Genomic DNA, 25,479 nt, shown 5'->3' on the forward strand with positions numbered 1-25,479 from the left:
TTCCTGCAGTGAGGCAGGTATATTTCTTTCATAAATGTATATGTGAAATGTATATTTAAGGTTTGTTTTGTCTCTGTTTTTTCTTTCTTTCTTTCTCACTATATGTCCAACAAATTATTTGGAATGACCTCTCCAGTTTCTGTGTTTAGGTGGGATTGGGTACTTCTGTTTGGAAAATAGATTGGCCGTTTTTTTCTGATGTACAGTACTGGTGGTATATTTCAAAATAAAAATAAAACCATGAAAAAATAAGATAATAAAAATATCATTAAGTATCCAAGTAAGTGTTTAAACAAACAAGTAGCTCAAATAAACATATACCAAAATAAATAAATGCATACATGTGAAATAAAATAAAAAATAAATAAATAAATAAAAAGAGAGAGAAATTTACGCGGCCGCCTCTGATTGGTCCAGCCGTGCCCCACGTTTGTCCCGGAAGTGAAAGCGGAGGACTGATGTGTGTCTGGAGTGCAGGAATCTGTCGGTAACATTTGTGTTCAGTGGTTTTCTGCTCTGCAAAATGGACACGTTGAATAAACTGAAACAGTTTGACGCTTATCCCAAAACTCTGGAGGATTTCCGAGTGAAGACGTGGGGCGGAGCGACCGGTGAGAGGCTTTTAATTTATCAGAGAGCAGCAGCAGCCATTCAGACACACAGGCTGTTAGCTGCTGCGGCTAACAACAAGGCTAACTGATTCATTTTTAAGGTTTCATTTTTATTTAATTATCCATATATCAAAGACATCAACTCCAAGTCTTGAATTTATCTTTATAACGCCGAGCAAACGTGAACAGCAGCGGAACAGACGCTTTAAACATTTACAATTCAGCTACAAAGCAACATTAACACTAAAAATGAAAATATATTTAGAAACATTAACATACGTTTATACAAGAAACTTTCCTTTTGCCTCCGCACATTCTCCTCAAATGATAATACTACAGATTTAGCATGTTCTAGCTCATTTGCTTGAACGCTTGTATTTAGGATAAGAAGAGACTTTATTGATCCCAGGGGAAATTCACATGTTACAGCAGCACAGAGACAGTCAGAGCTGCAAGGACTTGTCAATTAACCGACAAAAAATGAACTATTTTCATAATAGAGTAATTGTATTAGTCATTTTTCATGCTAAACTATGAAATATGTGCTGTGTCTAGCTTCTGCAATGTGAGGATTTGATGGTTTTATTCTTTTTTTGTCATATATAAGAGTAAATTGAATATCTTTAGGTTTTAGACTGTAGATCAGACAAATCAAGATATCTGAAGATGTCATGAACATATGAGGAGCAGTTTTCACTAATTACTGTCAGTTTATAGATGAAATCATTAATTGAATAAGTTATTAGCAGATTAATTGATAATGAAAACAAGTTAGTTGCATCCCTATAAGAAATTTAAAAAACTGGAGAGCTGACATTAGAAGGGTTGTATACAGTATATATTAGTGCAACTCCAGCAGCCATGATGGGTGAACTATATGTATGGTATATGGGTATGATATGAATAATAACTACAAGATACTAAAGCTGCAGCTAACGACTCATTTTATCATCTATTATTATTTTAGACTGGTATTAGTAATATAATGCAATGAAAAATAAAATATTGTTCTTTTATGTATTTTCTCCCTATAAAGCTGGTCAGCAGAAAATAATAATAGCAATTATACAGTAACAACTTCTTAAGGCATTTGGCCTTTTAAAGTTGTGATAAACTTTTTTTCTTTATCATTTTTGACATTTTCTAGATTAAATGAGTAAACAAACAAAAAATAATGTGTAAAATAAGGCAAGTTTATCTGTGCAGCACAAGTCATCTGACCCAGGATTAAAAGAACTGATTTCTAACAGACACACTCTCTCTCTCTGTCTCTGCAGTGACTATCATCAGCGGTGTCATCATGCTAATCCTGTTTGTCTCTGAGCTGCAGTACTATCTCACAAAAGAGGTAAGTTCATCCTCATTATCTGATGTGCTGTAGGTGAACGTGATTTATTTATCTTGTTAAATTTGCCTGTACTTTTATTAAATGTTATTTTTGAATAACATTTAAAGATGTGTGTATGATAAGGTGCTCTATAAATACTCGCCTTGTCTTTTTTGGACTTCTTATGAAGTTTAACTGTCAGGCTAACCTAGACGAGAAGTCCCAGAAGTGCTCAGTGAAATGAAGATGCTGTTGTTAACAAGGACAAAAGGCACAGATTAGTAAATTATCCAAAATTAATTAATAATGATAGTAATATAAAGGCTGCCTAATGTTAACATAAACCTTCGCTCAGCCCTCAGGGATCTTTCCTGTCTGACCGGTCTGATGAGTCTGATCACACAAATAATGAACATGACTTCATGACTGTGGAATAATTTATCACTGTGTTGCTCATAGTTTTAATCCTAATAACAAGTCTGAACAGTTTAGATTCACATTATCAACGTATTTTCCACTGAATAGTTTTATATTCTTCAGATAATGGAACTAGTGACCAGACATTTTAACACTTTGTGAACTCCAGTAAAGTAACTCAAGGACACAGAGCTGATATTGACTTCTCTTCCAGTGGGAATGTAGTCCAGGTGTATGTTTCTGGTGTTTTTTACAGTCTGCAAAAAGTAAATGAGGCTTAAATTCCTGTGGCTTTGATGCAAACCCCCCCAAAAAAGTTACTGAAGGGGTGATGCTTTGTTCCCTAATATCTCAGATATATTCAGTGAAATGTTCTATGCATCAGTGTCAGTGACATGTTTGTGTTTTGACTGAATGGAAATCTGTCTGTGCTGTTTGTTTGCTGCAGGTCCACCCTGAGCTGTACGTCGACACATCGCGAGGAGACAAACTCAAAATCAACATCGACGTCATTTTCCCACACATGCCCTGCGCCTGTGAGTAGCACTGCTGTTAACTTGCTGGTGAACATATTAAAGATGACACATTAACCCTCTGCCTTCCTCTATTTGTGTTTTTTTGCTCCCTCAGATCTCAGTATAGATGCGATGGATGTGGCCGGGGAGCAGCAATTGGACGTTGAACACAATCTGTTGAAACAGCGGCTGGATAAAGACCTCAAACCTGTCACTATGGAGGCAGAGAAACACGGTAAGCCTTGACTTTCAACCTCCTGAAACCGTTCAACAGTTTTTAGCAGACACTCAGGCCAAAATAAAAAAAAGATGCCTATGAGTAGAGGAAATATGATCCAGGAAGGCCAGTTTGAGTGCTAACTGGTGTTAAAAGCTACAAACTAGCAAACTGCAAGGTTTTCTAACTGGAATGTGTGGGAGCACACATTTGATTTGCCAACACAGTGAGATGACAGATAAACCAAGCTTTTTTCTGGGCAACCCTTTTTTTTGCACTGGGAAATTATAGACTCCAGAGTCCAAATAAATTAAGTTTGTTGGATGATAATCATGATGATGATGATGATGATGTTATTGTGTTTTGTTGCCTAGAACTTGGTAAAGCTGATGATGGTGAAGTGTTTGACCCCAGTACACTGGACCCAAACAGATGTGAGAGCTGCTACGGAGCCGAGACTGACGACCTCAAGTAATTTGCCAACACACACTCACTGCTCTATTGTTTTCTGTCTTTGTGTTGTCTCTATAACGCTGTATTTACCTGCCTTTTTTGTGCCTGGTGTGCGTGTGCAGATGTTGTAACACCTGTGATGATGTGCGGGAGGCCTACCGGCGGCGAGGCTGGGCGTTTAAAAGTGCTGACACCATCGAGCAGTGTAAGAGGGAGGGCTTCACACAGAAGATGCAGGAGCAGAAGAATGAAGGCTGCCAGGTTTATGGCTTCCTGGAGGTCAACAAGGTATTACCGCTATCATATGTGATTTATTTTTATTAGTAGAGTCTCAGAGGTGTCAGTTTTTCTAACAAAGAACAGCAGCCTTGTCTCAGTCAGGAGGACATTCAGCAGGGTTTGTAAAAACATGTCTTTCCTCAGGTTTAATGTTCAGAGGAACTTAATTTAAAGAAAAAAGCCATAACAATACAAGAAGTATATTGGTGAGTGAAATCACTAAAGCCATGAGGAACATGAAGGTGCCTGGAGACACAGATTGATCTGTAAACAGGTCGTAGGAAAGTGACTGCAGTCCAAACACAAACACAAGTCTTTTGCCAGGAAAAGCAGAAACTATGCAGTACATATGGATCATTAGGAAATGCTTTATAACAGACAGCACTGATCTTAAAATACAGCAACCTTCTCTCATTACTTTTATTCGTGCAATATTGTTATCTTTTTTCTGACAATGGCCTTTAAACTCATGGCATCATGTTTTCGTTAACTCTCCTTTTTGCGCTGCAGGTGGCAGGAAATTTCCACTTTGCCCCGGGAAAAAGTTTCCAGCAGTCTCATGTCCATGGTAAGATCGGCCATCCATTCACTCAGCTCATACAACTATTCAAAGATTTCTTAACACCCGGTGTCAGTCTTCTGTGGTGCAGCATCAGAAATATTAGCCGCTCATCCTGACCAATCACAATTCCTGCTCTTTTTGTGTCTATATATTACTTCACTGTATAAATCCATCTTAAATTTGACTCTCCTCTTATGTTTGACATTTTTTAATAAAAATCTATTCTTAGCTCACTCTTACCTTTTCCCAACTAATATTTTTAAATTAAATTTGCAGTGAATATAAAGGGTGTTCAGAAACTTTTGATTGGTATCTGTTTATCTGTCCATATAATCAGCGCTCTACGTAGAACCATCCACCACATCCATTAACAAACCATCATTAATCATAACTCAGGGCTGCTGTTGTTAGACACATTCTCACACCCTCAGTCTACAGCAACCTTATTATTAACTGGCCTGTACATATTTAGGCTCATATAAGATCTGATGCTAATGTCTGGATTGATTGAGTCGTAAAGCTCAAAGTTAACAGTAATTTTGCAACATGTTTCATTCAACTGAAGTTAGTTGTGAAATCCTTTACTACTTAAATTCTTCTTTCTGCTCTGACTGGCAGATTTTTTAAATCCAAAAGGACATTATTTCCTGCTACTGTGTTAGTTGGACCCTAAAAACCTCACCTTTGCCTTTTCTCTGCATTTGTCAAAATTTTTCCTTCATTTCGTTGTTTCTTCCCATCACCGCTGCTGCTGGTTCTTGCTCTGCCATCATTGTGTGTCTTTGTTTTATCTGGACTGGACTGTTGTGTTTTGCCTGCCTGCTAATCATCTGTTCATTAAACCAGAGCAGGAAATTAACAGCAGCCAGCCATAACATGCTTAAAGAAATCTTCTCTCACAGCTGCTTCAGCCAGAAAAATGCCACAATTTTTAAGCTGGTACTTATCTGAACAAAACAGTAGTCAGATACTTAAACAGAAAAAAATGGCCAAAAATTTAAACCAAGCATCAGTTGAAAATCCTGTGCTGTGGTAAAACTTTATTTGGTTTGTAAAACAGTGAAAGCTGCTTAAGTTTTCACTTTGGCTGTGAGTTTCCTACCCTGAACACCACACTACCCTCTGACATCTGGCTGTGTGATGTGAGATCAGTTGATGCAAATGGAATTGGATGCATATGAATTTATTTTGTTTAATGTGATACCTGGATGCTTAGCAGCAGAAACAAGAGACAAGAATCACATATGCTGAGGATTTGGTCTCAATCAGGTGTCAAACCCCCTTTCCCCTTGGAGTGTCAAACACTGCTTCATGTGTTTGGGGCTGCATGATCTCTCTGACAGAAGTCATACAGATTATTTTATAAATCACAAAAGGCTCCAAACTTTTTTTTGTGCATAAAAAAATGTAATCCTCCTTGATGAGATTTTCTGCTGTTGGGTTTATAAATCAACCTGTACATCGGAGTTAAGCTTTTAATACTTTGAAACCAACCAAATCATGATCACAAAAACCTCATTTTCCCCTGAGGTAAGTTTTTATTTTGTAGTGTCCTCATGCATCACTGTTCATGTCTTAATAGAATTTTATTTGTAAAAACATAGAGCATGTAAAATATAGAAAACCTTTTGTCAGAGTTGTGCAGCCCCTCACACACATTAACATAACATGGTTTGTTGTCTGCCTGCGTCATTATAGTGACTCTTCTCTCTTCTTTCTGCAGTGCACGCTGTGGAAAGTAAGTCCATCTTCCTTTGCAGATTTTTTTTTATTGATTTTAATGAATAGCCTCACTCCAGTGTAGTAGCCTGCTTATTGATATATGGGGAAGTACTGCAAGTACACAACTACTTATAGTGTAGCTTATACTGTGACAAGCATACAGCTTACTTTGCTATGTATGAAATGGAAATGTTTTTAAGATAGCAGGCATTTCTGCTGCTAAAAACAGATATGGGACTTAATTTCAGAGGTGAACTGAATTTTACATTTCAAAGCCTGTTTACAGGTGTTGGGGAGTACAAGTGTGTTTGTGAGAAAAATTATATGAAGTCTTCTGTGGCTCCAGAGGGAGAAAGAAAACAATCTGGCAGTGTGTAGTTAGAAAGAGCTGAGCTTACCACACCTCTGTAGTCTGCTCCTCCTCTCTGCATGAAACTCAAGGCTATGTTAGTCGTTACGAGGAAAACACTGTTGTTAATTCTGTTGTCAGCCTTGTGGTTTTGTGGTTTCTTCTTCTTTTTCTTAGCTGTCCATATTTAAATATTACTAAACAGTGACACATGTGATTTAGGAAAAACTGCAACAGCCTCAAGGGCAAGAGCAGCTTACTTTGCATTCCCATAATGCAAATATGCAAATGTAGTCGCAATCACAAATGTCAGCTGTTTGAAATGTCATGTTGTTGACCAGTGTTTATTATCCAGGAGGCACCTCCACACTTCCCTGGTCACTCTGCTCCTTCTCTTAACCTCTGCTTTCTTTTCCATCTGGTGTGAACCTACCACTGACTGTACTGACACCACAACTAAATCCATTGTGTCTCAGTTGGAGGGTTCATATTATTCATTTTTACTGACTTAAGTTTTAACCTGATGTGACTCTTGGACTGCTGCTTGTCTTTCTTTGTGAAAGTAACTGTCACTCTCTTATTGTGTACTTGCAGTACTTTCCCACAGGTTAACAAACAGGCCAGTGAAGGTGTTAAATTGTCAAATCATTCCAAATCCAACATCCTCAGCAGGATGGGAGCTTTAATTTACATCAGATGCACAACATCTGAATTCTTTAAGTTTTTAGTTATTTGTCTGTTGTTGTTTTTTCAATTTTTTACAAACATTTTTGATTTTTTGGGTCAAGTCTGGTCAGTCAGCCAATTAGATTTTAGATACAGTGGGAAGAGAAAGAACACAGTGAAACAGAACTGACTTCACAATAACACCCACTCACATAGTTTACATACATACAAAGTTGCTGCTAGTTACTGCTCAGGAAGACACCTCATATTAAATTGCTGCATGCTGAGGTCATCACAGGATTGTGTAGTTCTGCGTTGTTCTCTTATTCTCTTATTTTACCTGAACCTTTTAAATTGGTCTGAAGCTTTACAGTAGAATAAGATTTACTTTTGAATTGGAAGCAGTTATAAGGCCAATGAGGTCAAAGGTCAGAGCCCTGGCACCCTGTGGACAATAGGAGGTGTGACACATAAATACAAACTCTGATATGAACTTGTGTGTGACTGTTGGCTTTATCTGCTGCTTTTCATGTCTGAACTAACCAGACTGAATCAGTCACAAACTAAATAATGACTGACATTTTCTGACAGATCACATTCCTTTCTCTTTACTAAATGTGTGTTTGAAACATTTGTATTTAACAAGTTAAGTAATGTGATGTGTTTATCTGTTTGCAGTACACGACCTGCAGAGTTTCGGCTTAGACAACGTGAGTAAAACACATGATAATGTTTTCTTTATCTTTAGAGTATGTTTCAAATTTCTGCAACTTATTACTTTCAAAAATATACTGGAATTTTAAGATTATTTTGTTTGCTACTTCATCTGTTTAGTTCATGACCCAAAACTTGAGTTGACTGACAGGTAATATTCAAAATCATATATAGTAATGCTATAGTTATATAGCTATAATAGTGCTATAATTCACATTACATATATCTCAGTGATAATTTTAGGAAAAGTACTTTTGAGATGACAAACTGTTCAGTCACATAAAACCTGTCTTGTGTTTGAACAGTCCACTCAGTCGAGTCTTCAGATGATGGTCTTACTACCATCATCTTTCAGAAAACAAAATATATTTTTAATGGAGGGCAATCTTGTTGCTAATTGTCGTTCTGCAGATAAACATGACCCATCTGATAAAACACCTGTCGTTTGGCAAAGATTACCCTGGCATTGTAAACCCTCTGGATGGGACAGATGTCACAGCACCACAAGGTCAGCAATTTAATGGTTTTACTCTTTTCAGTATGATGTTGGCAGGAGTAACACAATCAGTCACAACTCAGTCACTGCTCTCTCCTCCTTTATGTAAAACCAAAAAGCTGATGTTCATGCTGATGCAGAATTAGACAAACTAAGTGGATAAAAAAAATGTGCTGCGTCTTCAGGTGGAATCTGCTGTTTCGGGCCTGTCGCTCTGAGCAGGATGTTGGCAGTCTCAGGAATTATAACACGTACACTCTGAAAACACGTTTGACAAATATGAACTTTTATTGACAAAACTAGACTGAAGGTTGAGAGTGTGACAGCATCGAGCGGACAGAGAGCGGTGGAGGTGGTTTATTGAAAAGTCCCATAGCTGTATAACTGTGTGGAGGTGGAGGAGGTCGTTCCTTGTCCTCCTCAGCAGCGGATGCCCATACCGATGGCCATAAACGTGCCAAACGTTCCCCCGCTCTGCATCATGGTCTTCCCTACTCCTCCCATCAGCTCCCTGCCCCGCATGCCGATCCTGGATTACACAAAGAGACAGTTTCAGTTTTTATGTGATCTGTACTTCAGCATGCAGACATGACATTTATCCTTTCATATTTCATTCCTTGAACTAGTGATAAGAATTCTAGTTTGAATTTCAGTCTAATTCTGCAGGAAACCCACCAACAGTTCAAGGCCTAAAAATCCGTTAGGTACACTTCTTAAGACAGTGATACTGATGGATTCCTAACTTTACATCCAAGGGCATCATGGACATGTTTTAAAAAAAATTCACCTCATCTAAACCCGAGTGCTATGATTGAATCTGTGGAAGGGATAGGGTCAGTTTGCATCAAATAGATGGAGAATAATAACCTAGTCCAGGGAAAATTAAGGTGTTTGTGACATATTCCATGAATATTTAATATAACTTTTCTCCATGCTCTGCCAAAGAGTGCCTGAAGAATGTTTGTGGGGGAGTGGGGGATTATTTCTCCTGTGTATAACAACAGGTCAATTTTCTATTCAGAATGTTTGAATGTAACTGGTTCATTTTCTGAGCATTGTTTGGCTCACACTGGCTCCTGAGCCACAGCAGATGGTCTTAATGGAAAACAAGTCCAATTTTCAGTTTCATCATCATGTAACAGTTGTTGTTTCTATAAAAGCAGAGTAGTTTAGGTCAGTTAGCTCAGAGTTACCTGAGACAGGAGAAAGTGCCAAACATGGCAGCCAGCAGCCATTCCTACTGCAAACCCCATCATGAAGCCCATCTTGACCCGGTCAAAACAGCTGGGCTGGGTCTGGCCATACGGACCTACAGCCACTGGCATCTGGAGAGGACAGAGGCAACAGAGGACAGGTTAGAGATGAGGCAGCAGACTGATACGGTTCTGTGTTCAGTGAAATGTACAGTTTGATCTAACTGCAGAAACAAAATTCGACTTAATGACTGATAAACTGTTGCACCTCTAGTTTGGGGTGACTGTAACTTTAGGAGCATGTTCTGCTACAGCATAACTTGAGCTGACATGACAACAGACTTAGGTTGGATACTGCTTTTTTTACTTGATCTTGAAGCACAGTGAGGATTCAGTTATCTTATGTCTGAAACACATAATTCAAGTTTTACAAATACAAATTGTAGGTCCCAGACATCAGATCTGACTTATGTGTAGAGCTTAAGTGTTAAATCGATCCATAGATAATTAATATGGAAATATTGCAATGACTGATTCATCATTTTAGTCTTTTTTAAGAGATATAAGGTCAGATATTTGCTCTCTAGCTTCTCAAAGCTGACTGCTGCTTTCTGTCACACATGATGGTAAACTGAATATCTTTTAGAATTTTAAACACATTTGAGGAGGTCACCTTGGTTTGTGGGAAATTGTAACGGGCATTTTGCGCAATTTTCTGACATTTTGTAGATAAAACAATCGCTTAATCGAAGAAGAATACAGCAGAATAATCATCAGTATCAGCTTTGTACTAAATTCTATTTTCTATTTTTTCTACTGTTCCATTACACTGAACATTTATTAATTTATTTCTGATCAGTTGCTGCTGGCAGATCAGCTAACTAATGATTTCTCAGCTGTCATTCAAACTATTAACTTTACCTTGAAGACATCTGATTGTTGCTGCTGATTAACCGCTGCTTGTCTCAGATTATAATGTGTGTGGCTAATCATGTGGGCTCATCAGTGTTATTTAATAGGCTTAATAAGCTAGGCTAACTAGCACACTTGTAGCTAACGTTTGCCGTTTCCTAGACCGTTTTTATTAAAAACCAAATAACGTGCGACTGTGGAGCTATTCTGCTGATTTCAAAGATAAAACCTTGATAATCTGTCAAATGTGCTCCACATCGTTTGTTGTGTTAGCTTAGCATGCTAACAGCCAGGCTAACGTCACCTGTGGCCTTGAAAGATAAACACCGTCGCGTTTTCAGCCTCAGTCTTTTTCTTTTCTCAACATATTCTCCTTAAACCAGCCGGAACAGACCTTACCTTGAATTATGAGTTTAAAAGAGAGGTGGTTTTCTGGGTCCTAACTGGAGCTTTGTCGTATTTTATGAGCTCAGCTGCGTTTAAATGTATTTCTAGCAGACCTCCATAACCGGATAGAGGAAGGGCAGAAAGACAGAGGAAGCAAATAAAGAGAGGAAACAACCTGGAGGAGAAAGCAAACAGCGCCCCCCGTGGCTCATTTCATTACTACACCTAGACAGATTTAACTTTATATAGGCTGCAGTTCAGCAGTTATGTTTTCTCAGCTTTCCAGAATCAGTACAAACATATAGCACCTTGAATTTTAATACACAAACCTAAAAGCAAATGTTCAGTTCTTCCTCTTTTTGCTAATTTATTAAAAAGGAAAAAAATGATTTATCACATTGACACAGGTTATTCCCTATGCCACCACTTCTCTTGATCGTTTTTGAGCTGTTCCTATAACTTGATTAATGTCCACCTGGACATGATTTGAAAAGAACACACTCCTGTTAATATAAGGTCTCACAGCTCACAATGCAATCAGAGCAAAAACCAAGCCATGAGGTCAAAGGAGCTGCCTGCAGAACTCAGACAGGCACAGGTCCAGAGAAATTCACAAAAAAAATCTGCTGCTTTGGAGAGAACAGTGGCCTCTATAATTAATACCTCTGTCATTTTTCAAGGCCACAAGATTAGGTAATAATTCTGGATGTCCCTTTGTAGAAACACTACCTAAAAAGAGCACATATCTGAACAGCTGTAGTTCCTTGTGCGGGAATTGTAGTGAGCTTTTCATTATTCATATTCATCAGTCTGGTGCACTATGTACTATATATTTTAATCCTTGCAGAGTGGCATTTTTGCAGATAGTACACAAGAAATCAACACATTTTACTGTTTGATACTAATACTCACAGACCTTGTGTTGTTGTTCTGTGTCGAATACACCTTTTTGAATACACAGTGTATTTTACTTGATATAATTTTTGTTCCTGTTAAGAAAAAGCTTTAGTCATCATTTAACCACGGTTGGATGAACCAGTTTTAGGGCCCTACCACCACCTCACCTCCAAACCCCCCGCACAAGATTGAGTAATAATGCTGGATGTTCCTTAGTTGATACAGTGCCTGATTGGGTATATATTTCTGGAAAAATCTGCATTTTATCAAATTACAAACAACATAGGTTGCTTTAAAATCAATGCAGAGTACTACAGCTTCAGTTCGCTGTAGGAATATTATATTGAGCTCCTGCTGGTTCAATATAAGCTTTCAGTTTCTGCCCACTCTCTCCCAGGAGGAGTACAAATGAAAATCTGTAAGTGTTGCTTACATTAATCAAAGACAAACACAAACTGTTTATTTTAGAGTCAATAGATTGTCATCTTTCGTTTTCGTTTCTTCTTATTTTTGTCCCACAGCATCGATGATGTATCAGTATTTTGTGAAAATCGTTCCTACGATCTATGTGAAAACTGATGGAGAGGTGAGTCCAACATTCTGTTCATATTTGTTCCTCACGTTCACCTCTGGGCCAGAGATGCTACTTTTTAGATGATCTATTTTACACTTAATCTTCCCAGATGTATTTGACATTGAATTTCTTTCATGTTAAACTACAAACAGATCAAATCAGTGATCAGTTTTGTCGTCATCTTGTTTTTTCAGGTGGTAAAAACCAACCAGTTCTCAGTCACAAGGCATGAAAAAGTTGCCAATGGGCTAATAGGAGACCAGGGGCTGCCGGGCGTCTTTGTTTTATATGAGCTGTCGCCCATGATGGTTAAATTCACAGAAAAACACAGGTAGGAGGCACTAGGAGGACCTCAGAGATACAGCATGAATCATTATCATAGTTTTCTGATCTTGGTGTACATCACTCTAAAAGTCACTTATATGTTATACATTTTTAAATGAAATTAGATATTCAATATAATATGTTCATTTCATCATGATAGGGTTTGAAGTAAACTGGATAAATGAAAATGTTTAATTGTCACCCATCCTAACCCTAGCTGAGCTTTTTCAGTCTGCTCACATTGTAATTTGCTAGTTAAGATCCTAAAGTTCCAGTCATGGGGAGAGTCAGAAAAACATGTTTGTGGTAGTGACCGCACATTCAGCCCGGGAAAATATGATTAAAGAATTTTTATTAAAATGCTTTCATGGGAAATAAATATGTTTAAAATCAGAGTTTCATTTATATAGCTTTGGTGAAGTTTTTCGAACAAGCTGAGGTGAAAGAACAAGATGATATTTAATAAATATATTCAAAAAGTAGAGTGGGAAAAGGTCGTTTAAGGGAAATATTAGGTGCAAGAAGTAAATTTAAGTTATTTATCTCTTCTTTTTTGAAGTAGTAAGTACAGTTATGTCAGTGAAAGAAGAATGGGATCTAAATGACTGCTCTCTCTCTGTTCAGATCGTTCACACACTTCCTAACAGGAGTTTGTGCCATTATTGGAGGTGTATTTACAGGTCAGTCCCTCTGTGTGAATGTGCCATTTACCTCTGTGTCACCAGAGACAAAGCTCTACACTGATTATTAAATAGCTAACTGAAACAGATGAAGTCTGACACTCTGTCCTTGTCTGCTTCCTGCAGTGGCCGGTCTGATCGATTCGCTCATCTACCACTCAGCTCGTGCCATCCAGAAGAAGATAGAGCTGGGCAAGGCGTCCTAACAGCGCCCCCCTCTGGCCTCCACGGTGCAACACAGACCAAGACACGGACACAAGAGACAGAAAGGAGGAAAAAAGAAGAGGGGGCAGACAGGCAGGCAGAGGAAGAGGGTTGGAAACAGAAGCAAGCGGATTGTTCTCCCTCTGTCTCTCTCTTCTGTCAGAATGAATGAGGGCAAACACAGAGAGAGACAGAGAGGTTTTAAATCAGCCACATCTTGATTCCTCTGTCTCTTTTCTTTCTGGAAAAAAAAAAAAAAAAACACTGGAGGATTTCGACAGCGTCTTTGAATTTTCCTCTCCACTGTTAAAATTGGACGCCAACAGGACAGAGTCAGAATCAGACATCGACTTTGAGGTTGAACTCGAGAAGAGAAGAAGAAGAAGTCTCATCAGTTCAGTCCCAGCCTCCTGAAGCTCCTTCATGGAAAAAGGGAACTTCCTTTCCTCCATCCTGTTTACGTTCTGCTTCTGCGCTGCTCAGCTCTCAGATCACTACACTGAATGTTTGTTAGCACATCTGTGGATGAGTTCTCCATCTAAAGGAGTCAGGAAGAGAGGTCAGGTGAACTTTGAAAGGAATAGGTCACCCAAAAACTTTGGATGGTAATATTCTGGTAATATTCTATATTTTTCTTATTGTCAACAAATTTATTTGTATTATTTTAATTCAGTTCCACATACACCACCCTGCTGCCAGAAATACTCACCAGAGCATCAGGTGTGTATTAATCTGCTGTTTAAAACAGTCCCCAACAAACACTCTGTTTGCTCCCATTTTAGTGACATCTAGTGGCCAGCTGCTTTAAGAAACGACTGAGTCAGAAAAACAGTCGCAAAGTATCAAAAGATGGACTAACTCATTTTTGTTTTTTGTTTTTTTCAATATATTTGTTGACAGTAACAAAAAGTTAAAATGTTTTTTCCACACGTAATCTTTATGTCAGTTTTTTTAAAGCCAGTAACTTTAATTACATTAAAGTCCTTCAGAAAAAAGACCCGTGTTCGACGATCTGAAAAGAGTATAAGATCACCAGTGTGCTAAAGGAGTAGCTGCACACGTTTTGATATGTTTCTGTGTCTTTGACGAACTTGAAAGAAACCTGTTTTACAGTTGTGTTCTCCATGAATGTGATAAAAGAAAAAAAATCTGGTACTTCGGGACTCAAGTTGAGAGTAGTTGATAAAAAAACGTTTCGGGTGACATGTTCCTTCCAAGCCTTAAGATACTTGATGAAAGCTGATCTTTTGAAACAGCTGAAATAATGACACTGATTTCGGCAGATAAATACAACGATCCCACTGCAGGTTGGTGCAGCTGCTTGGTTCAGGCTGTTCATCTCTGGCTGTTCAGAGGTTGAAAGGCCTGAAGTGTGAACAGAGCCACGTGTTTTGTTTGGTTTTTAAGTGGCAGTTGAGGCAAAAACCAACCAGCTGCAGCCAAAATGTACAACCCCAACACTTGGACAGAAAATATGAAGATAGAGCTCGACCAGGAAATTCACTGTAGCTTCTCTTCCTCTCCTCTGGATCCATCCTCACCTGCAGATTCATTTAAACGCTCAGTTTCCAACACATAATGTTTTGAGTTGATTGCCACCAGAAAAAAATGATGCATATTCAAGTGCTGTTGTAAAGAACGCGTCCTCCCTAACTGACAAAGTGAGCCCCCTCCTGTCTTTTCCTCAACGTGAATACTCTTCATACGATTTTACCTCTTTTTGTTCATGTATTCAGGAGTGTAAATACAATACTAACACATCCATCACTGCCTCACATAAAGGAAGGAAACAGCTAAACACTATATGAATCCCACCAGATTGAGTGTGGCGCTGCACTGTGTCAGTGTTAAAAACTCACTCAGATTAAGTAGATGAGATTTTCTAAGAGATTTTTTATTACGGGGAAAAGGGCTGCTTCTATTCTGTTTTGTTTCTTTCATTCTATGGAAACAATACACTTATGTATTTTTTTTTTATTTGGCCTGTGGGAGTGGGGAATGTTTAACAAATCTTAACACAACCAGTAGCTTCAGATAACGATCCTCCTCTTGTGATCTTGTGAGTCTTTCAAAAAAAATTGTTACACTCATCCAAAAACTTCAGTCAGTAAATGACAGGGAGGCAGCAGGAAGCTCTGGACCACAAGATGGTGGTCTGGAGATGACAACGTTTGCGCTTCTGACTTTTATTCCTGACTCACATCTTGAGTCACCATATGATATCCAGATGTTTCTGCCAGTTTGATCTTCACCTCGTGTTTATTTTTGACCGTCCTGAGTATTAGACAGACTGAAACCGACTCGGTGGGTGAGATTGTTGGTTAGAAAATCTCCTCTGAAAAGACCACACTGGTGGTTTCACATGTTTCAGCTCATTAAGGACAAATCAGGCATCGCTGTCGACCACTTTCAAAAACATACCGACAGTTTTTATATGGAGCCTTCAGTTTTAGTTCATTTCAACCTGATCAGAGAATCAACTTACAATTGCAGAGTCAGTCGCCTTTGCTTTTTACCATTAAATCATGTCAATGCTGTCTTGCTCTTGCTGTTTTCAGGGAGAGTTGGAAATCTAAAATTTCAGACTCTGCAGACTAAAGTCTCACTGGACTTTAAGACACAGTCATTTAAAAAAATTTAATTTTAGCAAACTAGTTTTTACAGTGTTGTCCAAACAATTCTTGCCAAAGTCATCGCCAGAGGACTGAAATCTGAAGACAGAGCTTTCAACACTGGACCAAACCTCTTTTTTATGTTAATCAAACTCACCTTCTGCTTTGATTCACTCAGTTGTTACAGTGTCTAAACGGATGTGAAAACATGTGGGTTCATATGACACCGATGGAGGCTGAAGGTCATGTGACTGTGGCAGATTATCAACAAATATTCTGAGTATTACAGCTGTAAAGAGGCACTTAGATGATCATAAGTATCAGAACTGTCCAAACTCTCTACTCTGTGTTTAAATCTGGGTGATGCAGTTTGATCATGAAAATTCCTGTCGATTCAGCTGTTGATAGTTGGTTGTTGCACCTTTTAACATCTAAATCAGGGGCAGGGGTTGTGTATGTGTGTGTGTGTGTGTGTGTGTGTGTGCGCGTGCGTATGTATGCGAGGGTGTGCTCTGATGCCAGTTGCTGTGTGTGTGTGTGAGAGAGAAGTGTATTTATATTTTGATTGTCCTCAAACAGTTTTTAAAATGACTGAAAATAAATGTTGAATACACCAGCTTCAGCTGTGTGCCTCCTCTTTATTTATTTAAGTGAAAATTTACCAAATTTACAGAGTAGCAGTTTAATAAATTCTTGGTTGATTAAATTACTCCTTACAGATGGATTATTTGTTCCCATTGTGAGCAACAGTTAAATTAGTAAATCAGCATCAGTCTGTTCAGAGCTGAACCATCAGGGATAGTTTTATTAAAAACAGTTCTGCCTCAAAACCATAATAATAGATAATTTCCCAATAATTGAGGTCACATTTCTTCCTTCACCAGCAGCAGTTACGCCTGGCAGCCACTGGATGGTGATCATGTACCTCCTGCTGTCCTCTCTTTACCATTATCCTCTCTCTCTCACACACACACACACACACACACACACACTCACACAAAGAACAGAGCATCTGAATGAAATTACAGCCGGCTTGAGTAACTTCCTGTGAGCGTATGTGTGTGTGTGTGTGTGTTTGTGCCAGAGCCACGCAAAGCTGACCAGTCCAGCATTTCAGTCCACAGAGAATAGTTTGATACTGGAAATGTAATTATGCGTCTGGGGTGTAGTGCTCCTGTATGTGTGTGTGTGAGTGTGTACATTTAAAGTCCTCACAGGGGCAGACCAGCGTCATCAGGTTCATGACAGATGCAGACAAGGTTGACGCACTAACATTTGGTTCTTACGTTAACCCCCACTCAACAGATACATTCATCAGTTTACCACTAAGACCATGGCTCGGCCCCTGTCACCCTAAATACTAAACTAGATATTGACTCAAGGTCTTGCCTCAAGACAACAGGACCTGTCACAACTGATATTATATTCCAGTGCTACACATTTCTGACAAATCTGTGAATAATAAAGTTGTTTGCTTGGAAATCCAGCCTTAAGTAACATATCCCCAAAACCCTGTGAAGAGATCTCAGTGTTTTTGGTGGAACATTCAGCCACGGGCCAAGGAACAAAGTACAAGTTCTGGTGCAGATCCAGGGACTCTTCAGGGATTTGCTGATGTTGTGAAATAGGACATTTTGACTGTTCTCTCATGAACTATTGCGCTAATTTAAACTTAAATCATTGTGCAGTTTTGATAATCTTTTTTACAACCTTTTTCTGTTGTTAAAAAAAGCTAATTTTGAGGATAGTGCAGCCCTGACAGAGGTACCTGCTTTGCTTACTTCTTTATGGTTTGAAATATATATATATATATATATAGTATGAGTATTGCATTGTTCAGTGAATTGTATTAGTATTAGGAGTTACACCTTGATCCGGACAATTGAATACTGCAGTGTACCTTTCTCTGATTCACATGCTAATGGGATTGTGAGACTATTTTTAAGGTTTAAAGTTCTGCTTCATTCAGCATCTGGGGCTCACTTTTGTAGGGTTTGTGGTGTTTGGTCTGAGAACCTTTTGTTTGTTTTATGGGGAAAAGACCTTTTTTGTCTGCGTGCACATGCAAAACTGACAATTTTGCCCCAGATGAGTGCATTTCTCCAGGTCAGGATCAACCACACTGCCACGACCCTGGTGCTGTTGTTGAGTCCCTTACTGAACTGAATTTACAGATGGTGGCGCTGTGGATGTAAAACCAACCTTAGTTAAAAGAATCATTTTGAGGCTTAGATTGACATTTTAAATATATTGGGTTTGGTCTATAGTTAGACTGGGGTCCCTGGTCTGTTTTTTGTATTTAGACTGAGTTAATGGGTTTTGGTTTAGGATTTAAGGTTTTTAGTCTGGAGTTAGGGTTAGACTTGAGGTTTAGGTTACTGTGTTCATTTCCAGGGTATTTTTTTGGTTTGAAATGTGTTGGGTCTAGAGTTAGGTTTAAGATTTAATTTGAGGTTAAGCATCCCAGGTTTATGTAGGAGGTGCAGGATTTAGACTTGGTTGGTATGGTATGGTTGGAAGATTTTAACTTGAGGTTTCAGGTTTAAGAAGAGGCCTGAGGTTGAGGTTTGTGTGAAGGTGAAACTTTAAGCCTCTGACCTCTTTATGTTCCAGTGATTCAGCCCAGTAACACGGATGATCTTGAAGTGTTGAACCACTCTCCTTGCTGTTTTGTGACTAATCTGGTGAAGTTAGACACATGTTGCTGCAAAGATATAATGAGACACTTTGTTTATGCACTGTATCAAATCAAACTCTTGGTAGCTGTCATGATTGACTTATAGGCCGTGATAAATCATGGGAGAAATACTTAAGATATGTTTAAATGAACTCTTTGACTCACAAAACATGACAAAAATTCACAGAGGAGATGGGATGTGGTCATTTGTGAAGTTTGTGGATGTGTGAGGAATGTGGTGGGTGGACACGAATGATGAAGAAACCAAACCACAGCATACGAATTAGCTGAGGTAGAAGGTCTGAAAGTGTCTGAGCAGCAGTGAGCCCAGGTGTGGCAACTCTGGCCACTGATTAGCTGCAAGACAATTAGGACAACGAGCAGCTGCATCCAAGCAGGCCACATGGCTGTAAAACAGATCACGAAGAAAACGTGTTGATGCAGGTGGAAGTGCACTCAAAATGCACTGTAATGTCTTCACCAAATTTCACAACAATCCATTCAATGGTTGTAGAGAAGTTAAAACCTCAAATGTGAACCCTCGTGGTGGTGCCAGAGGAAAAGTCAGAGGATTATAAGTCATTAGGAAAGAGAAACACAAATGTCTGTGTAAAACTTTGTGCACATTCATCTGATAGATGTTGAGATATTTCACAGGATAGATGAAAAGTTACTGGATTCTTTTATCTCTTCCTGAATCCTGAGAGATGCTGAATTTTCTGACTTTAGTCCAGCGTACAGAGGCAGTCCGTCATGTAGCGTAAATGTGTTTCCACCAAGGACACAGGCAGACATTTTCTCAAGGACAGATCAGGATAGTAATCTCTCTCTCTCTCTCTCTTCTCTTGTGTGATTTATTATTTGTTTGGTGAGAATCACTGAACTGGACAGCAAAAAACTGGAGAACATGTTATTATGACAGAGAACTCCCTTTTAATCTAACACACACACCCACACACACATTTGGCTGTAACCTTAACCTAACATTATCAGAAATCATTTACTGATGAGCTTCTCTGGAACATCTGGACCTCACAAGTGCAATTGTAATTGGTACACACAGACACACACAATAAAAAATACACCACAGACAGATGAGCAGAGGGTCAGACAGAGTTTGTCTGTGTATGTTGTGGTTGTGTAGATGGCAGACTTGTGTTACAGTCAGACTGAAGTGACAGAGGCTGGAAATGATGAAAAACCAAACCTCTCTGCCAGTTTTCTTCTGAAGTCAGAATTTTACTGATCCGTGGCACAAAATGACATAACATTTCTATCAGCATAACATTACACAGTCCGTGATTGAAGTTAGTTTGTGCTAATGTTGGGAATGAGCTCTTTGAAGGGAGCTGGATTTCGTGGTTCTGCTCCTTTCTGAGAGCCGTTCATCGATCTTTCTCTTTTTGGTTGGCTGGTCTGCAACAGCAGAGCCAGCCCTACGAACAAATCTCTGTCCCCGAGTGATGAAGTTATACCATTGGTTAGCCGAGTGTCACAGTTCAAAATGAATCAGCACAAACCGTTCAGGTCATTTGAAATTTATCGCAGTAAACTGACTGAACTGACAGTTTCATACACCCATACACAGCCCAGCTATATACAAGGTTTTTACCTGGTCTTGTTTTTGGGGGTGTGGTTACTAGTTTTATCGAAGAACTAATCAAGTTCTAAGTTTAGATCATAAAGAGAACGTCTCTCACCAAGTACGAGTCCAGTTTCCTGCATTTGTACCAAAGATCTGTTGAAAAGAATCTGATCATTTGTGAACGTAACGTCACTGGTTAGTGTGTTAGTTCGACTACTAAATAACACGTAGCACTCTGGAAAGCAGGCCCACTAAAAACAAAGCACACTTAAGAAGAAGTGACACAGTCTGTTAAATAAAAACAAAACAAAACAAAAAACAAAAAGCTAGTTACGTAGGACTTAAGGTTGAGAATATTTTGTCATACAACTGTTCTTCTGTGGGAACGCTGTTTTCCCAGATGGAAATTAAGTGTACTGTGTCCTCCCATTCTGAACTTGCCAAGTATGAACTCCCAATGCAAGTTTTCATTTCCTTCAGTGTGTGGATTATTGCAGTGACCTCCCATCAGGCATAAATCTCAAACTAATTCAAAGACCCTGATTTTTACCGAATGTTGCGCAACAATTACAAACATGGAGAAGAAAACAACAGACTTCTATGAAAGGGTCTAATGAGGACAAAACACTGTGTTCATTTTGTAAAAACTAAAACCACAGCCTCTCAGAGTCTTTAATAACCTGTCACTTCAACTTCCACTAAATTCAGATGATTCTCACCCTTTGGGAAAGAAAACTTAATTTTTCTTCTTTTCTTTTTTTTAACGTCATTTTGTAGGATCAGAGTCATTTCCCATCCTGGGAACTTCCAGTAGGCTGACGTACATATTGGCACAAGTGTATAAACAAATGAGATAAGATTAAATGTTACCGTGGAACGCCTCGCACTTGTGCTCACACTGACTCTCAGATTTTCTTCTGTTCTGTTCCCAGATCTTTTCTCGATCATCTATCTTCATTAACTGGCTCACAGGGAGGTTAGTCTCTAACTTAAACCATCAGGTCATTGTCTGTATCAGTGATAAAGCCTGGAGGTGTTTGTATTGGTTTGGTTGACATTACACAACTATCTACACTAGCAGTTTACAGCAACAGAGAGTCATTTCCATCATTGGTAAATAACCAGAGCACTATGTGCCGTTCTCTGGCTTAGAAGGACAACTGGTGTTAATAAAAAAATAAAAGTCTTGCTTTTTACACAATGACAACATGGTACTCACCAACTTTGCTGACATTGGAAGTGTAAAGCAAAAAGAAATTGGAGATTACAATTTCATTAATCCTGAGAGCAATGTTGGGAAAACTACAATATAAACCAAGTTGTAAGAAATAAGAATTGTCAGTTAGTGGTAATCGCCTTCGTGGTCACAGGTTTTTATCGGCTCCAGCTTTGATCGAGTGGACATGGTCACACCTCCACAGTCAACAGCAGCTGTCACATGGAGCTAGAACAGTGACATTAACGTTTGGCACTGAAAACAAACAGCAAACTGAAAAAGTAAACATTGAAATATTTATATTGTAGAAGTTGTGTTGGCACTGAAACAAGTATTTGTATCGCATCACTGTCTTGGTGTGGAGAGGCGGGGCTGGAGGGGAGGGGCAAGAAGCGCTGGTGGGTGGAGGCCAGGCTTGAGCTGGTGTGTCGCTCAGCTGAGGCTTTAACCTGGTCAGATGGGCGCCCAAATGAAAACTAAGTCATCCCTATTTACTGTATATAAATATAAGTCTATGGGAATGTCTGTATATTTCTGTATACTGTCTATGGCTGTTCCATGACCTCCACACAATGCAACTCCAGCAGTGTGTCAGGGGCGGTCATATGTAAAACGTATGCAGCTGAGTGACACGCCAGCTTCGAGCCTGGCCTCTCCCCCATTTCTCAATCGTGACGCATGTGGTTCCCAACAAAAACAGCAGGAAAAGATGTGATGGTCATATTAACATCATACCAGCAACAGTACATAAAACTGACACCTGTCAAAGGTGGTTTTTAGGATCGCCATGTGTGTCTTTAGCTTAGATGTAGAGAGCACCTTACTCCGCCCACCAGAGCTCCTTGCCCCTCCCCTCCAGCCCCGCCTCTCCACACCCAAACAGGGACACAGAATTGAAACTGAAAAGCACTGACATCGAAAAAAAACTAAAAACAGACAGAAAAAAATCTGCAGATCGTCATTGAATAACATTTTAAAGTAGAAATATTTCAACACCAGTGTTTCCTTTTTCAGTTTGGGTTTTGTTTTCAATGCCAAATCTTAATGTCACTGTTCTAGTTCCATACTTCTGTGACTATTTGCCATCTGAGCCACAAATTCTCAAATTCTCAGACAATGTTCAGTCTGCGTTAAGTTTGAAAAGATTTAAGTTGAAGATACTGAATAATCGCTGCAACATAGTCACTGGCCTCCATGCTCCTTCCTAATGTTTATTAATCCTGTTCTCAGCTTTCATGACATTGAATATGACACACCGAGAAAAAAAAGAAAGGTAAACTCATCCACTGCCAGTGGGAAAGGAGGTGATTGCCACTTTGTTAAGCAGGTTTACCTGTGTTTAAAAAACCTGCATATATGTTTAAAAAAAGGCTTTAAAAAAGGCTCTAACGCTTCACAGCTATGCTAGCAGCCCTGTGAGGCCGTGTGAAGTTTTTGGTTTGGTATGTTAGCATACTAGTGTATACTAATTAGTACTAAACGAAAAGTACAGCTGAGGTTGATGTTCTGCAGGTAGTACTGGATAAATTAGAACACTGACTCGAGGATGGCACTGGGTAATTTTATTCAAAACCACAAATGGGAAACTCATGGTGGCTCTAAAGGAAAAGTCAGGGGATCATCAAAGTCATCAGGATTTGTCATCTGGGAAACATGAGAGTCTGAGCAGAATTTTGCTCCAGTATGTTGAGAAATTTCAGTCTGAAGCAACGTGGTGGACCGACCACTAGCACAGCTAAAAATGAAATAAAACTCAAACCATGACATAAAAGAGGCTAAAAAGCTTCACAGAGCTGCAGAGTTGTTGACTTTGTCGGGGAACATGGGTCATCTGGTTCAGTGAAGATATAAAAATTATTGATTGGTGGAGATTTAAGGAATATTTTATTGTACCAAAAATTCGGACCATATAATTAATTGTAATGTACGGCTTTGACCAACCCACTCAAGAAAAGAAGACATACCAATGAGTCCTTCTGAGGTTTAAAGGGCACACAACATGGACATACTTTCCCTCTATGTCAGCTGTGTGAATGTGTGTGTCTGTGTGTGTGTTGGCAGTGTATTCACACACTTATCCAACTACTTCCTGTCTCTGGATTATGATGCCATCAGTGAGAGCCACTGCTCTATCAGCTGGGATCTAGCTACGGATGTTAGCTTTGGGATTTACACACACACACACACACACACACACACACACACACACACACACACACACTCGCGCTCTCTCCCTCTCTGGCCTGCTCTGGCACAGGGAGGAATAAGGTGTAGTCAGTGGTTCTGCTGACCAGATGTGTTTGTGAGTCAGAACTGAAAGCAGAACAGAGGGGTCAGAAACACTTACAAAGAAGTCTGAACTTATTTGTAAGTAATCTGACTTCTTGTCTGCCAGTTCCCATCTTCTCTATCTAAACCCTGGGTGTGTCTCTCCCTGCTTTTGTAGGAGGTGTACTGCCCAAGAATTATCACTGATTTGGTGATTCACAGGTCCAGAGACGTCTAGACATTGAGGTTTAAATTGAGCTACACTGGGTTGAGAAGTGAACGTGTTTTGGGACGTCTAGGATGCAGATAACTGTTGACTCTACGGCATCTAAATGATTATATTTCAGTGTGAAGCAGGTTTTACCTACAGATTTAAATATAGTAATTTAAATGCTGTTGATCAACAGTGATATGTACCTTGACAATGTAAACATTTTAACCTGCAAATCACAAAGTCAGAGCTTACAGGGAGGTTTTCTCGAGAAAATCATTCCAGTGTAATGGAGGCTTTAGCTTTATAGGAATTTCCCAGAATACACTATAAAATAAAGCAGTGGGTGACCGAGGTTCATGTACTGTTACAGCTTCTGTGACATTCAGTGGTGGAAGAAATACTCAGATCCTCTACATAAGTAAAAGTACTCAAGACTTTGTCAATTCCAAGGATTGTTCCCATCAATCCCACATGGGAAAATAAAAATACTGGAATTATCCTTTAATAAGAAGAGTTATCATCTGATATCAAAAATCTTTAATATAGTCATAATGTTAAGTAATCTTTTTATAGCTGTCCTTGATTTATGTTTACATAGTTTAACTTCTGCTTAAAGGCATAAAAGTTCCACTGCAATCAGTCGAGCCCACTGTTTCACTCAGTGTGTGTGTGTGTGTGTGTGTGTGTGTGTGTGTGTGTGTGTGTGTGTGTGTGTTCTCTAATTAGGTACATTGCCTACAGCTGAGCCTAATGTTCAAAAGCCTCAGTTTGCTGCAACACAGGCTCCATTTACTCCTCATCAGTCCAAGAGATTTGTATCTAGATTTGTATTTTGATATGATTTAACCACAGTGAATTTATATTTAGCAAAAATTACCCACCTTAAAGAGCAAGGTCATGTTTTTTCTACATAAACTGCTTCAGCAGTCTGAGTTAGACAAGTCAAGCTGAGTATCTTTCAGCCTTTTTTTCCCTCTTTCACTGTCCCTTTGCAGCAGCTCAGGCTGGAAACACTGTCTAGAGAATCACAGGGGGATTTCTGTAATGAAAAGACCATAACATTTGTCATCAGTCATCAGTTCTCTCTTGTATCCTGTTGTTTTGGGCTCATCTGACCTCTCAGTTCAGTATAAATTTTTTGGCACAAATTGAACACCTACAACAAACAATCTTTCAGGAAAGCATTACACCCAGTGGAGGTACACTTGCAATAGAAAACAGGGAACAGGAGTGGACCAAAATGATTCTGGACACGGTGACTGAGCGTTGAACTTCCTGTCCTGATTTCCTATGCCAACCAGATGCAGACCGCTTTTGAAATGACCGTACTTCCCTCAGAGAGCGGACAGCTGAATTTGACTCATCGTGTCGTCTGAAGCTGGTTCATATCCCTCCCCGGCAAAATGGA

The 25,479-nt window shown here is 39.2% G+C and overlaps 3 protein-coding genes across 6 annotated transcripts in view; 1 reads left to right on the forward strand and 2 right to left on the reverse strand.

The window, feature by feature from the left end:
• The window catches only part of LOC108890803 (reactive oxygen species modulator 1-like), a 29,118-nt gene extending 18,133 nt beyond the window's left edge, over positions 1 to 10,985 (reverse strand). The window contains 1 exon segment of the mRNA XM_051074267.1: positions 10,833 to 10,985. The gene's annotated coding sequence lies outside the window, so the exon portion shown is untranslated.
• The window catches only part of ergic3 (ERGIC and golgi 3), a 43,027-nt gene extending 26,300 nt beyond the window's left edge, over positions 1 to 16,727 (forward strand). For 2 of the 4 annotated variants that reach the window (XM_051074263.1, XM_051074264.1), the window contains 4 exons: positions 12,239 to 12,303; positions 12,486 to 12,622; positions 13,240 to 13,295; positions 13,422 to 16,727. In XM_051074263.1, the coding sequence (XP_050930220.1) occupies positions 12,239 to 12,303; positions 12,486 to 12,622; positions 13,240 to 13,295; positions 13,422 to 13,501 (338 nt within the window). In that variant the 3' untranslated portion in view covers positions 13,502 to 16,727. Of the gene's footprint in view, positions 1 to 421; positions 612 to 1,888; positions 1,960 to 2,803; positions 2,892 to 2,985; positions 3,106 to 3,461; positions 3,559 to 3,662; positions 3,829 to 4,329; positions 4,388 to 6,104; positions 6,120 to 7,796; positions 7,829 to 8,243; positions 8,341 to 12,238; positions 12,304 to 12,485; positions 12,623 to 13,239; positions 13,296 to 13,421 lie in introns of those variants that run through there. The other 2 variants (XM_018662835.2, XM_018662836.2) reach the window with 2 other exon arrangements.
• Positions 8,594 to 9,653, reverse strand: LOC108874402 (reactive oxygen species modulator 1-like). Its single transcript, XM_018662838.1, is given in 3 exon segments — positions 8,594 to 8,857; positions 9,522 to 9,550; positions 9,552 to 9,653. Coding segments are annotated over 3 exon segments (240 nt in total). The 3' UTR covers positions 8,594 to 8,748.
• Positions 16,728 to 25,479: the final 8,752 nt, after the last annotated feature.

This window comes from Lates calcarifer, linkage group LG12, assembly GCF_001640805.2.
Source record: "Lates calcarifer isolate ASB-BC8 linkage group LG12, TLL_Latcal_v3, whole genome shotgun sequence".
Lineage (NCBI taxonomy): Eukaryota > Metazoa > Chordata > Actinopteri > Centropomidae > Lates > Lates calcarifer.